Raw genomic sequence first — 14,023 nt, forward strand, 5'->3', positions numbered from 1 at the left:
GGGCTGCGGCCCCGCGGGCACCTCTCGTTTCCCTGACGCAAGAGGCAGAAGTTTCCAAAATTCCCAGGCGGGCCCCCGGGGTTTCATTTCCGCCTCCCCCCGGGGCCCGGCGGCCCCGGCCCCGCCGCCCCCCCGCAGCCCGCAGCGCCCCGGCCCCCGCCCGCCTGCGGGGCCGACACCGCGGCGGGCCGGGACACGGCTGCCGCCCGCCCCCGGCGGCCCCCGAACTCCTCGGGAAGTTTCTAGGAAGGAGCTGGCCGCAGAGGCTTCCTGCAAAGCCGACGGAGAGAGCAGCTGCCCTCCGCCCCGAGCGGCTGCCCCGCGGCCCGCAGCCGCCCCCCCGGCCCCGCGGAGCCGCCCGAGCAGAGCCGCCCGGGCAGCCCTCGGCCTGTGCGCCGCGGGGACCTGCCGCGACCCGGATCCGCGGGGGGACCGACCTTTGCGTCTCAGGCTCTCCTCCTGGCGCTCCCGCAGCCGGCGAGCTCTGCCGCACGCCTTACTGAAATGAAACCGCCCCATCCATTCTCCTGTGCGGTCTAACACTACCTTGTCAGAGTCTACTGTCCCGTATTTGCAACGGATGCTGGTGTTGGCGCTTCTCACTTAGACAGAAAGAAGACGAAATTCTATTCGTTTACATGTTTTATTGTTGTAAACATTAAAATTGTCTTTCTCAAAGAAAGAGTTATCAGGAAAAAAAAAATCAGCGTTTCTAACTGTCATACACCATAGAAAAAAAGGCAGTGACTTGTATAATGTGCCATACTGGGAATATACAAAGAAAAATACTACAGAATATGGCAATATTAAAAATATTACTCGAACGTAAAATAATATATTAACCGACAATTTTAGACATAAAAAAAAAAATAATTCAAAGTGCTCAGTAATTTCCAGGGAGTTATGTATATTATAAGCACTCTGGAAACAGTCAAAAGCTGCTGCATGCAAGATTTGTTTAGCTTTAGACAACAAAATAATCAAGATATAAACTTCTTTTTTTAATCAACATCAACAGTACATACAACACTTACAAACAAGGAATGTCGGACGGTGTTTACAAACACTATGTGTCCCTTTGTCGAGGATTTCGGGTTTTGTAATACTTGTGCCCACCTATTTTACAATTGAGAAAATGTTTGAAGCTTAGATAACTACCAGTCTTTATAAAAGCTAACAGACTACATAGTGTCTGAAATACTATTTATAGAATATAGACATTACTGAAATAGCAAGTGCCTATAACATTGTCGCCCCAGAATCATCATGCCTTCCTTGTACGGAGTCATTTACTTTTCTTTCTCTTTATTCTCCTTTTTTTTTTTTTTTTTGCAAACACTTTTAGATTTTCTCTTTAATTCTTTAGAATTGTTTCCCGTATTTATTCATAAATAGGCACAGAATAATTTTTAAAAAGCCAAACTGCATCTGATAAATTTACAAGCCTTTGCCTTCTTTAATGACATGCCACCCACAGAACATTTAGGTTTTGTATATATTACAGCTTTCTTTTACAGCAGAAAACTTTAGTCTTTAGGAGGGTGAGACTTGTGGGTCACCTTAATACTTTGTCACCGTTACGAGTCTTAGCTGCGCACCTGGCGTTGCCAGATAGGGTCATCTTTTTAATCAGAAGTCCTTAATAATAAATTCATTTATAAGCTGATAATAAAAAGTTTGTACCATGGTATTTGTGTAGTCCATGATCTGCATCCATGATGCCCCAGAGCCAAAATGCCCCTTCACGTTCTGCCTGCAGGAAGTTAGCAACACTTTTTTGGATGGGAATCTGGCACCCAAAGGTGCTGCCTTGTGCCCAGATGAATTCCCCTTCAGACAGGTGAAGTTTCTTTTAAGTTCAGTGTAAGTGCATGGGAAGAGTCTTAAAAAGGTAAAGTGTCCAGAAAAAGTTTGTCGATTATTGCTGGTGGTGGCACCAAATCTTCCAGTTTCAGGTAGAAAATGCGCTGCAGCCCCTGCGTGCAAAGCGTGCGAAGTTCAGGGAGCTTCCCCAAGAGTTTGGACAAATAATTGGGGCGATTCAACCCCCCATTATTAAAAGTCACATGGTCTTTGAGACAATTTACAATCTTGTTTTGCAGTTCTTCTACCCTCTTGGGTTCTTTAAGCCCATGCCTCTCTGCAAAAGACAAGGATGCAGGACATTACAGGTCTGACACTGCGGGGAAGGCAGCAGGGGAGAGGAGCTGCCCGGTGGCGCTGAGCGAAAAAGAGAGGGCACTGACCTGTCACCATAGCCAGGGCAGCGATGCAAGAGAACGCGGATATGTCGATGTTCATGTTTTGCAAGTTGGAGGAAAATTCAACAATGGAATCAATCCATTCCCCAAAGCCCCGGACGCACTGCAGCCGGTGCAGGACCACCCCGTTGCAGAAGATAAGCTTGCCCTCCACGGGATTTGACCTGGAAGGAATATGACAACCCCAAAATGAACAGATGAATGAGTAAAAGAAACAAATAGAAAAAGAAAGGAAAGAAAAACATAAAGGAAAAGAGGAGAGGAAAAAAAGAGAAAACAAAAGGAGGGGGAAAAGGGAGAGATAAGAGAGGAAGCGTGTGAGAGAGAAAGGCAAAAAAGAAATAAAAAGAAACGGACAGGTTTAAAAAAAGGAAAAGAAAGAAAAGAGAAGATAGGGGAGCAAAGCTAAACAACTAATTACTTGAGGAGCAATAAATGAAGGATTTAGGAGGCACCTAATTACCGAGGAGTTAATAAAACGCAGCTCAGTGGACCTTGAAAGGATCTGATTTCATAATCGCGCAGAAGTCCCCCCTCGGATTTTGGCCGCTTACCTGTAAGCCAGCCGCAGCACGAACAGCTCCAGGAAGGCGGATTCAAAGAGCAGGTCTTGGTCTGTTTTGGGAAGGTCGGTGAAGCCGGGAATTTTTTCTGCCCATCCTCGGATGATCTCCATGGAGCCGGTCAAGAGATCATAGAACTGCTGGATGTGCTGGGTGTCGTCTCCACTCATCTGGTAGTCAGGGTTAGCCTGGAACTGGAAATTCATTTTAAAAAGCACTTAATGAGGTTCTCCGAAGTATATAACCCGTGAAATTGCTAACCCCATTTCTAGTAGGGGAGCCAGGTTTTTATAACAATTAAACCTCTCTCTGACCAGTAAGGAAATTAGATGTTCCAGGGCAATTAATTCAATTAGGAACGGTGCTACGAGGTCGCTGCTTTAAATATGCAAACAGCCGCTTCCGTGCGGGCTGCAGCCGGGGCCGCCCCGCGCGGGGACGCGGCCGCTCCCCTGCGCAAAGCGAGCGGCGGGCCGGGGGCAGCGGCGGGGGCCGCGGGGGGTGGCGGCGGGGCCGGCCCGGCACGGCTCGGCACGGCTCGGCTCGGCCCGGCCCGGCTCGGATCGGCACGGCCCGGCTCGGCTCGGCTCGGCACGGCCCGGCCCGGTCCGGCGCCCCGCTTGCCCCGGCGGGCAGAGGCGCTGCCGGGCGGGGGCCGCTCCCCGGGCGGGCGCAGCGAGAGGTGGCTCCGCGAGCTCGGTCCAGCTTACCCTGGAATAGTCCAGGCTGGTCATAGCCGGGTTGGAGTCGACATGGGCTCTCACCAGCGCACTGATCAGACTCACCGGGGGAGAGGGCTCCTGGGGGCTCTTCGGTTTGGATGGCAAGCGACCCCTCCGGCCTTTTAGGCTGTCTGTGCGAACCACTGCAAGAGAAGCGGCGCTCAGCCCCCCGCCGGGGCCCGGCACGGCACGGCCCGGCACGGCCCGGCGCGGCGGGAGGCTCGCCGAGACTCACCCTCCTTGACCATGCCGACGGCGAGGCACTTCTGGAAGCGGCAGTACTGGCAGCGGTTGCGGCGGCGCTTGTCCACCGGGCAGTTCTTGTTGGCCAGGCACACGTACTTGGCGTTCTTCTGCACCGTGCGCTGCGGGACGGAGCGGGGGGCGCGGCGGGGACGGCGCGGGGACGGCGGCGTCAGCCTCGGGGCCGCAGTGCCGCCGCCCCGCCGGGCTGCCCCTCCCGGCCCCGCTCCCGGCCCCGGCCCCGGCCCCGCCGCCGCTTTTTTCCCTATTCCTCTATTTCCTTCTCGGTTTTCTTTTTTCCTTTTTTTTTTTCCTTTTTTTTTTTCCTTTTTTTTTCCTTTTTTTTTTTTTCAGGGCATTTAACGGGAGAAAATTGCTAGCGTTAACATCTGAGCTAACCCCGCAGCTCCTAGCAGTGTTTTATATGCCAAGAGAAGGGAAGGAGACGCTCAGTAAATACAAATCCGTGGGCATTCATATTATTTACATTCCTTGGAGACCTCCTCTATTTAAAATGATAAGATTATTCAATCAGGATGGCGAAATAAAGAGATCACTTAATTTGACCACAGGGAATTCTGTTCCACTCGGTTAGCTCACACACGGCTCCCTGTCCTGGCCAATCTCGCTCCGGCGGGCAGCTCAGCGCCCCGCGCCCCCGGCTCCCCGTGCCCCCGGGCTCCCCGCGCCCCCGGCCCCCGCCGCCCCCCACCCTCAGCCCCCCGGCCCCCCGGCGCGGCTCACCTTGAAGAAGCCCTTGCAGCCCTCGCAGGTGCGCACGCCGTAGTGCTGGCAGGCGGCGTTGTCCCCGCAGACGGCGCAGAGCCCCTCGTTGGACGGGGAGCCCCGCGAGGGCGGCGAGGGCACCTGGCTGTCCAGCAGCTGCGGAGCGTGGCCCAGCTGCAGCCCGGGGAAGGCCATGGAGGGCTGCTTGCGGATGGGGTTGGGCACGGCGAAGGCCTGCCCGTCCACGCCGTGGTGCGCCCCGGCCGGCTCGGGGTTCATGGGCACGTGCAGGGGCCCGTCGAAGCGCATCTGGCAGCTGGAGACGGGCGTGCCGGGGGGCGACTGCTTGAAGGAGAAGAGCGAGAGGCGGGAGACGGGCGTCTTCCGCTGCTCGATCATGTGCGTGGTGGCCACGTAGTTGGGGTGGAAGTTGTGCAGGGAGCCGGGGTCGTCCCACATGGGGCCGTGCTGCACCTGGAAGCCGGGCGTGGAGGGGGTCGGGGGCGACGAGGGCTTGTAGTACACGGAGCCCGAGTGGGACATCATCTCCTCGGACTGGGGGGGCAGGTGGCCGTGCTGCTGGTAGCTGTGCATCTGAATGTCTTCCACCTTAATGGAGGACTGCTGTCCGGACAGGGGCATTTGGTACAAGCAAGGTGGCTTCACGTCGTAGCTTGTGTTGTAGTTGTCCATAAAGGTACTGAAGCTGGGGAGAGAAGTGGTGGCAGTGATTTCAGTGTTGGTGAGGTCCATGCTAAACTTGACAAACTCTGGAGTTAAGAAATCGGAGCTGTATTCTCCTGAAGAGTGGTAACTGTAGCTCTGGGAGGCTGGGCTGGCTCCTTGCGGCGAAGACCCATACTGAGCCTGAACACAGGGCATGGCTGGAAACGAAACAGGGCAACACAGGCTCAGCCCGGACGACTGCGCCTCGTGCCCGCGCCGCGGGCCGCCCGCCGCCCCCGCCCCGCGGAGCGCGCAGCCCGGCCGGGGGGAGCCGCGGGTGCCGGCGGCCCGGCTGCGCGCCCCCGGCCCGCCCCGACGGCGCGGACCCCGGACCCCCTCCCCACCCCGCCCCCGGTCCCCCCGGTCCCGCTCGGCTGCGGGGCTCCCGCGGAGCGCGGCGGGCAGTGCCGGGAAGGGCGCTCACCGACCTTCAGCCGAGGGAGAGGCGTTTCCGAGGGAACTAAAGGCGGACAGCGTCGGAGGCCGGCGGGGAGCGAAGTTTCCGCGATTTTAGCAAACGGAGGCGGACTCCAGCCCGCCCGGTGCACTCGCTGCAACACACACACGGGGCGCGCGGGTCAGGGCTGCGCGGGGCGGGCGGCACCGAGCTCCGACGGCACGGCCCCGGGCGGAGCCCCCGCCCCGCGCGGCGCCCGGAACGGGCTCGGGCAGCGGCCCCGCAGCCGGGGCTTCCTCGGGGCCCCGCCGAGAGTTTCCCAGCGGGAGGAAAACTTTCCGGAGGCGGGCCGCCGAGCCGCGAGCGCTCCCGCCCTCCGTTCTCCGCCCGGTGCGGTCCTTGCCTCCGCGGTGCCGTGAGGGGCAGCCCCGCGGGGCGGGCGCGGAGCGGGGCCCGCGGCACCCTCCCGTGCCACCGCGGCGCCCCGGCGAGGCTCGCAGCCGCCGCCCGGGGAGGGCACGGCCGACGGCAAGCGCGGATTAATTCAAACCAGACGGGAGCCGCGGCCGGGCAGCCCGGGCTCTCGGCGTCACGCCGCCGGGACTGACGGGGGGGGGACGCGCTCCCGGGGGCGGCCCGGCCCGGCCCGGGCGGGGATCGGGGCTCTGCCGGGACGCCGCGGAGCCCCCCGGGCCGGCCCCGGCCGGGAGGGCGCCGGGACCCCGCGGCACGGCGCTCCCACGGGCGCTCCGCGGGCGGGACGCGCGCGCGTCGAGCTCGGAGCCGCCGCCGCCCCCGCGCCTCCCCCGGCCGCCCCCGACGGCGGCGGCTCCGCTCCGCGCCCCGTGCGCGGAATCCCCGCGGGCAGCGCCCGGGCGCGCGGGGCCCGTGCCGGCGGCAGGCGCGGGTTTGGGCGCGGGGCTGAGCGCCGCGGGACTCACCGGAGAGCGGAGACCCGCGCGGGCATCCAAGTGCCGGGCGGCGGTGGGCGCGGGGCGGGCGGCGCGGCGGGGCTCGGCGCGGCTCGGCGCGGCTCGGCACGGCCGGGCACGGCGGGACTCGGCGCGGGGCAGCGGCGGCAGCGTCGCGCCGTGCGAGCGAGGCGGTCGGAGTGGCCCTTCCCCGCAATGTGCCTTTGTTTATGTGCGCTCCGCATCGCGAGCCAACATGCACCTAAAGTCCCCGAGCGTCAGCGCGCGTCAGCGCCGCCCGCCCAATCAGCCCGCCGCGGGGCCGGCCTCCCCGCTCCGTTGGCCAGCGCTCGCTTTGGTAAATTTCCGACGTGACATCACCGCCCGCCGCCGCTTAAGGTGGGCACGGCCGCTCGCGGCGCCCCGCGGGCCGCCCCCCGACGGCACGGGCCGCCCGCCCGCCCGGCGGCGCTCCCGGGGGCTGGGGCGGGGAGGGGGGGAGGCGGCGCCGCCCGACGGTGCCGCCCGCGGCGCTCCGGGCCCCGCCCGCCCGCTCCGCCGCCTCCCCCCGACGGCCGCCGGCGGGGCCGGGCGCCGCGCGGGGCGCGCTGGGGGGGGGGGGGGCGCGGCCGCCGGGGTGCGCCGTGAGCCCGGCGCGGGGGGCGCCCGTCGGGGGGGGGGGCGGGAGCGGGAGGCGGGCGGGGCCCCCGGTGCGCCCCGTCGGGCCCGCGGCACCTTAAGCGGGGGCGGGGCGGGGGGCGGGGCGGGGGGCGGGGCTCATTTGCATGCGCGCGGCGGCGTCACCCGCCCGCGGCCAGGGGAAAAAGTGAGCGCGGGGCGGGGCGGGGCGGGGCGGGGCGGGGCGGGCGGCGCGTGACGCAGGGGGCGCCGCCATTGACGCAACCGCGCGGCGCGCCAAAAATAGCCCCGGGGGGGGGGGGGCGCGGGGGTGTCCCGGGCCGCCCCGTCGGGGGCTCCCCGGGCCGCGCCTGGCGGCCGCTCGCTGCTCTCCTGACGCCAGCCTCCCTCCTCCTCCTCCTCCTCCTCCTCCTCCTCCTCCTCCCACCGCCGGGTCCCCCCTGGCCCAGGCCCGCAGCTCCCCCCGGGTGCACCGGGACGGGCGCCCCGGGGAAGGGCAGGGGGCCCCCGTCCTGTAATAGCGCCCTCGTGGCCGCAGGCAGCCGGAGCCGTGTGTGCGTTCAGCAGCGCTTTATTGTGTGCCCTCGGTACAGGCCCCGCGCGCTACGCGTGCCCCCCGCTCCCGCACGTCCCCGCACCGCGGTGCCAGCAGGCGTCGGCGCTCCGTGCCCACCGCCCGCCCGCTCGTCCCACGGAACCGCCGTCTCCAGGCCCCCAGAGGGGTCCGTGGGGGCCGCGAAGGGCAGCGGTGCTCAGAGACTGGGCAGCGGTGCGGTCGGGTGAGGCCGGGTCAGTCCAGCAACAGCACTGCGCTTGGCCCCAGCCCATCACAGCCCGATCGTGCAGCTGGGGGTGATGGCACGCGGCGATGGCGCGCGGCGATGGCACACGGCGATGGCACGGCGCTGCTCATCAGGAGGCGACAGGAGCGGCGAGGGCGCAGAAACGCAGAGCCACGCTGGGGCACCTCGGGGTCATCGCCGCCCTTCCTCAGGCTGCGTCCCCTGCTGCAGTTCCGCCTGGAAGAAAGAAAGAGCTCGCGTAAGTACAGCTCCCTTTCCACGGCTCGGGGAGGAGGCGAGTGGCTGTTACACAAGGGCCCGCTGTGGGGACCCACAGGGGTTTTGCAAGAAACAGAAACATGCTCCTTGTTCAGGAGACCTGAGCGTGCAGGAGCCCTTCTCCGAGGTGTTTCCGAAGGCTGGAAGGAGGTGCTGCCTGTACACGCGGCCTGCCGGTACCGCCCGGTACAGAGCGCAGGTTAGGACCCGGTGCACCTGAAGCAGCACAGCCCGGACACACAGCGCCAACGTTTCAAACACAAAATTCTTCCCTTACAGAAAAACCCTGTGAAGCACTTGAACATGAATGGCTTATGTGAAACTACGATCGTTCCTTCTCAAGTCAGTCACCGTTCTCACGCTGGGGCTGCTTCCCCGTTAAGCTCCAGCTGCACAACCCCCGCGCCGCCCCAGACCGACGGCTCCGCTCAGCGCGCTCCCCCTGCCCGGCCGGGGCCGGTGCCAGCGCCGCACCACGGTTCGTCCCGGCTGTAATTTCACCTCGGTGAAGGAACCTTACTGCACAGACCCTTATAGGGACAAGAAATACGTCTAATTACCATATCCTTAGAATAGACGTAATATAAATTTCATTACTCACTTAAAAGTTCTAAAGTTAACAGCATAAACTTGAAGTTGAGTAATTAAGTAATCCTTATATAGACACTTATTAAAGTATTTATACATATTATCTTAAATCTACATCTATCATTTTGCCAATTAAAATTAGGACTTTAATTGCAATTAAGTAATTTAATTGCCAATTGAACAGCAAAATTGCTAAGTGACTAATTTTAATGCCTATTTTAATTACCAATCATGACTGGGGAGGGAGCTAATCAAGCGGTATCAGAGTAATGATGTGAAAAAAAACGGAGAACAAACATTCAAGACTACATGCTTTTAAAAAAGAACTCTAAATTAAATAAATGCAAACACAATTTTATACATGCGGCGAAATGCTGTATTTCGGTGTCTAAATACACGCGCACAAAGGACACGTTTAATTAAAAAGAGCCGCCACTCTTCCCCTAAAGTACTGAAGGCGAAGCGCCCCGCGTTCCCCGTTCTGCCTGGGGCTCCCTGAAACGCAGCCCCCTGCCTGCGCAGGGCCCAGGTCAGCAGGCTGAGCTGCCCTGCAGACCCGTACTCGGGGGGGGAAATAAAGCCATGCACGGAGGCAGACCCCCAAACGCCTCTGACGGCGTCTGCAAGGAGAGGCGGTGGCGTTGCAGGCCAGAGGCATGCCTGCACCTCCAGGCCCCCGAGGGCCCCCCGGGGCTGCAAGAGCCTGGTGCAGCAGGGCCGTGCCACACCGCCAGCGCCCACCGCCGCTGTCCCTTCCCGTCCCACCGGCTGGTCCCTCTGCCCCATGGGGAGCGCACACGCAGGCACACGCACGCAGAGATGCGCTGTCACCATTCCTGCTCCCCCCAGCAGTGGTTCCAACAACAGGTGAATCACGATCGCTTCCGACGTGCCAGGGAAGGGCCATAGCCGAGCGTGCCGCAAAAAATAAAATCCCGCGTTCCTGAAGGGCTTTGCCCACCGCTAACAGGGTCTTGTACCTTCCAGCTCGTCAGAGCTCCCGCGGAAGGGCCCCCCGCAGCGCACCCCAGAGCCCGTATTTTGGGACACGCCTGGGCAGAGGCCTGGCTCGGCCACTGGCATTTCCAATAGAAGCACAACATTCACGTCTCTGTGATGTGCGAGCACAGACAAGAGGGAAACTGCCGAGGTCTAAGGGAAAGCCACGGTGCTTGTTTAAGATGAAGATGCACATGAAACGACCTGTGGTTGCCGTACTCGTACCTCCAGCAGCAGCAGGAGCACCATGGGTCAGTCACCGTGACGAAGCTCTGGTTGCCCCGGCCGTGACAGCAGCAGCCGCAGCGGCCAGGCCGTGCCGGGGCAGCCAGCAGGCGGGCAGCGCTGCAGCCGGAGCCAGCAGCCCGCACGGCGGCACACGGTCAGCGCTGCAGCGAGCGCCAGCGGTGACCACGAAGCACCATAACTGCTGTGAGGTGCCTACCTCAAAAGTTTTATGAATGCGTAAAGCATGAGCTCTGTGATGTGTCTGGCAGTCCTGGGCTTCACGTCATCGCAGGGATGGGTAACGCAGGAGGTGACCGCTTGTTCGGTACGTGGGCAGCTCCACCTGCAGCACCCCACGGCAGCGGGGCACAGCTTCGCTCCTTCCCTCTGGAGGCCGTGGGGCAGCGGCTGGGGCCTGTGGGCGACGGGGCCGCGCTTGTCCGGTACGCAGAGGGTGCTGCAGCGGCAAAGCGACCCGGTTCTGGCAGCGAGCGTGCCTCCCCTGCGCCCCGTCCCACCCTGCGAGCACTGTGTGGTGGGGGAGGCACCGCGCTCCTCGCAGCAGGGCAGGAGCTCGAGACTCCCACAAGGTGCCTGACGGCGGGCGGTGTGACGTGGGGCAGCGACTCCCGTCCGTCGGGCCACAACAGCAGCTAAGGCCGAGGCCGCTGCCCTGCGACGGGACGGGTTTGCGGCGGGTCCCCAGGGCCGCACCGCACCTTGCTGCCTCTGGGCGCAGGCCCCGCGGGCGGTGTTTGCGGGGCGGCACGAACCCCGAGGCGAGCAGCGCCACCCCCGTGAGACGCGGGGCACGGGGGCAGCGGGACGGGCCCCGAGCGCGCCCCGGGAGCTTGCCCGGTGCAGGGCGAGGGGTCGCAAGGCGAGCCCCGATGCCGGGCGAACGCTCCGGGCTCTGCCCCACGGGCACCCCCCGCTTTCCCTACGGTTTCCGAAGGAGCGACTTTCTGCCCGCCCGCCCGCGGAGCACACCTGGCACCGAGCTGGGCAGCGCCGGGCGCTACGGGGGTACCGCGGGGCTACCGCGGGGTACCGCGGGGCTACCGCGGGGCTACCGCCGGGTACCGCGGGGCTACCACCGGGTACCGCGGGGCTGCCGCAGCCGCGCCGGGCTCCCCTCGGCCCCCCCGGCGGCGCGGTGCCCCCGGCAGCCGCAGCCGCGCCTCGCCCCGCAGCGCCCGGAGCCGCCCGGCAGGGGCTCGTCCCGGCTCGGGGCTGCCGCTGCCACCCGCGGGGCCGCCGCTTGCCGGCTGCCGGCCGGGCTGCGCTCGGGAGGCCCGGCTGGCGCTCGGGGCTGGCGCTCGGGGCTGGCGCTCGGGGCCTCCCCGGGCCGCCCGCCCGCCGAGCCCGAGCTGCCGCGCGGCGGGACCCGGCCGGGCCGGCACCGCCGCTGCACCGGGAGGCGCCCGGCCCCGGCCCCATTCCCCCGCCCCCCGTCCCGGTGCCGTCCCGCCGCTACCTGCCTGTGCCGGGTCGGTGCGGGCCGCGTCCGGCTCCGGCTCGGGGTCGCGCTCCCGGTCCGGCTCCGGGTCCGGTCCCGGTCCCGGTCCGTGCCCGGTGCCGCCGCCCCCGCCGCGCGTCAGCGGCCGCCGGGCGCCGCGCTCCGTGACGTCACGGCCCGGCCCGGCGGGGGCGGTGACGCCACGCGGGGGCTGCCCGCGCCCCGCCCCGCCCGCTGCCGGCGGCGGCCCCGGGACCGGCGGCCCCCCCCCCCCCCGGGGCACCGCGCTGTGACGGCCCGGCCGCCCGGCCCGCGGGGCGCTCACCCGCACGGACGCGGGGCGTAACGCCGCGGGGACGCCGGGCTTCACGGGGCCCGTTTCTGTAACCCGTAACCGAACACGGTTCGTCGGAGCCCTCCCGGCGTGTGGGGCGCTCGGCCGGGGACCCGCCGCTGGGCACGGCCGTGCCCCTCCCGTCAGCACAGCCCCGCCGCCTCGCCTCTCCCGAGGGGCGGCCGCGCGCCCGCGCCTGGGGCCGAGCCTGGGGATGTGCGGCGGGCCTGAGGAGATCACTTCACGTGCAGGCTGCGGGCCTCGAGGCCCCCGGGGGGGCGGTACCTGCAGCACTGCACACGGCGTCTGGGAAGCCCGCCGTGCTCACGGCTGGCACGTGGGAGCTCGTGCCGGTGGGTCCCGCGGCCCTGCCGGGGTGCTGCCGGCCCTGCCGGGGTGCTGCTGGCCCCGCCGGGGTGCTGCCGGCCCCGCCGGGGTGCTGCCAGCCTCCTCCCGGCCCAGCGCCGCTCCCGTGGGGGCTGTCGCACGAGCAGAGGCCCCTTGGGCCCTGTGCCCAGCGAGAGGCCTCCCCGGGCGGGGCGGCTCCTTGCGCTTGGCCTCGTGGCCTGTCCCGGGCCGTCGGACACGTTTCACTTCCAGCCGTCACCAAGCTGCATCTCGCAGCCGCTGCTGTGAAACGAGTACGAACCGTAACGCGCGGCCCCGTTTTGGCAAGAGGGCTTTTCTTCACGGCTAACGTCACCGGGGGCAGCGCGTCGAGTAGGCCCGCACGCTGCGATTCAGCCTTGGCCGCACCGCGTGGCGCGATGCGAACGTCGGCATTGGCACCCTGCGGCTGCCTGCTCCCAGCTCGGCCTCGCGCTGCAGCTCGCCCCGCGGCCATAAAACAACGCCGTGCTGGGGAGTAACGCCTCGCGGGAGCCCCGCAATGCTCTGCGCAGTACCACGCTGACGCAGGGCTGCGCGCCTCGGGAGCCAGGGGGAAAAACAAAAAAAACTTCTGATAGATGTGAACTTGCAAAACTCTTCGCCTGTGTGACTGTAGCTGTTATTAGAGGTAAATGGCAGGGAGAATAAGCCCATTAATGCAGATTGTTAATTGAAAACAGGACTTGTGGAGAGAATGTAGTTTGTAATTATGAACATAGTTATTAAAATATCATTTTGCTTTTTAAAACGCCTGACTCTAATACGGAGTACGAAGCAGTTGCATTTAAAGAAGTTAATTATTTCCAGAGCTTCAAAAAAGGAAGTCTAAGCTGAAAATGATTTACCAATTGTTAAGTCTGTTTTCTAATTATCAGTTTCACAAAGCTGCTGTGGAATACCAGTTTAAACTGATTTTTACTTACGAAGAAACGTGTGCAGGTTCTGGTTCCTCTCTGGCAGTGTGCTGTGGGTATTTCTGCGGCACTGGGTCACACCTACAGGCCTTGCTTCACGAGGGCTCCCGGGTAACACTTCTCCCGTTTCGGCCTCCCCGGGGCTCTGGCCGGCTCACCCAGAGCAGCGCTCCCGGTGGTCTGCCCGTCTTGGCGTGGCTCCTGGGGGCGGCCGCTCGCGTGCCCGAAGCGGTGTCAGGCGCCTCGCGAGACCCGGCAGGAAACAAAGAGGAACATTTTTGTGGGGAGCACATGCCGGCGAGAGCTGGGCACGCGTTACGCAGCCAGCAACGCCTTTGGCAAAGGACCCGCGCGACAGCATCTGCAGCGCCAGCGTCTGCGGCCGTGCACGTGGACTCCCATGTGCTAGCGGCAGCGTGCAGCGAGGGGCTTCTGCGCGTGGGGCTTTCGTGCACCGGCCCGAGCATCCCGGCAGCCTCGGCCTCCACGGCCGGTCCCGGTGGGCCCTCTGGTACCGCGGAGGCACCGCGGGGAGGAGCCGGGTGGTCGGTCTGTCTGTCGCCGGCTGACCGTCGGAGCTCCAGCCCTCTCGCCATGCCAGCAGCGTGCCTCTGCGTGCAGCAAGGCGCTCCTCGTGTTCAGCGCAAGCGGAGCACTTCACACATCCAGCGGTACACAAAGCGTATGCCTGCCTCGCTCGGTCGGCGAAATGACGATGGAGAAACGGGCACGTAATGACACGCAAGGAATAGTGTAAGCTCCTTTGCAACATGTGAAACACAGTAAGCAATAAGCACTGATTTGAGAAAGAATGATATTAAATAAGAATATTTGAACTGTAGTTCAACCTGCACACAGAGCG

At 63.9% G+C, this 14,023-nt stretch overlaps 1 protein-coding gene and 2 long non-coding RNA genes across 4 annotated transcripts; 1 reads left to right on the forward strand and 2 right to left on the reverse strand.

Annotated features, from left to right (window-relative positions):
- Positions 1–624: 624 nt before the first annotated feature.
- Positions 625–6,980, reverse strand: NR4A2 (nuclear receptor subfamily 4 group A member 2). The gene is made up of 8 exons (XM_080599197.1): positions 6,580–6,980; positions 5,670–5,792; positions 4,534–5,399; positions 3,782–3,911; positions 3,535–3,689; positions 2,816–3,018; positions 2,247–2,425; positions 625–2,140 (listed from the first exon to the last, which is right to left on the reverse strand). Exons 3-8 carry the CDS (start codon positions 5,395–5,397, stop codon positions 1,884–1,886), a joined length of 1,788 nt encoding a protein of 595 aa, XP_080455323.1. The 5' UTR covers positions 5,398–5,399; positions 5,670–5,792; positions 6,580–6,980; the 3' UTR covers positions 625–1,883.
- Positions 6,981–7,743: 763 nt separating this feature from the next.
- On the reverse strand, positions 7,744–11,842 carry LOC308197918. 2 transcript variants are annotated; one of them, XR_013953431.1, is made up of 2 exons: positions 11,546–11,842; positions 7,744–8,207 (listed from the first exon to the last, which is right to left on the reverse strand). It is a non-coding gene; the product is annotated as an uncharacterized lncRNA (long non-coding RNA). The 2 variants fall into 2 exon arrangements; XR_013953432.1 differs by having other exon boundaries at positions 11,542–11,842.
- On the forward strand, positions 8,091–9,195 carry LOC308197920. Its single transcript, XR_013953434.1, has 3 exons — positions 8,091–8,229; positions 8,345–8,448; positions 8,529–9,195. It is a non-coding gene; the product is annotated as an uncharacterized lncRNA (long non-coding RNA).
- Positions 11,843–14,023: the final 2,181 nt, after the last annotated feature.

Source organism: Anser brachyrhynchus, assembly GCF_964034855.1.
Source record: "Anser brachyrhynchus genome assembly, chromosome: 7".
NCBI lineage: Eukaryota > Metazoa > Chordata > Aves > Anseriformes > Anatidae > Anser > Anser brachyrhynchus.

Excerpts from the sequence above, each read along its gene's own strand:
- NR4A2 (XM_080599197.1), bottom strand. The coding sequence starts at position 5,397 with ATGCCCTGTGTTCAGGCTCAGTATGGGTCTTCGCCGCAAGGAGCCAGC. Across the intron at positions 3,912-4,533 it reads GCTGCAAGGGCTTCTTCAAG|CGCACGGTGCAGAAGAACGC; the intron begins GTGAGCCGCGCC and ends TCCGTCCCGCAG. Across the intron at positions 2,426-2,815 it reads GTGCTGCGGCTGGCTTACAG|GTCAAATCCCGTGGAGGGCA; the intron begins GTAAGCGGCCAA and ends TATTCCTTCCAG.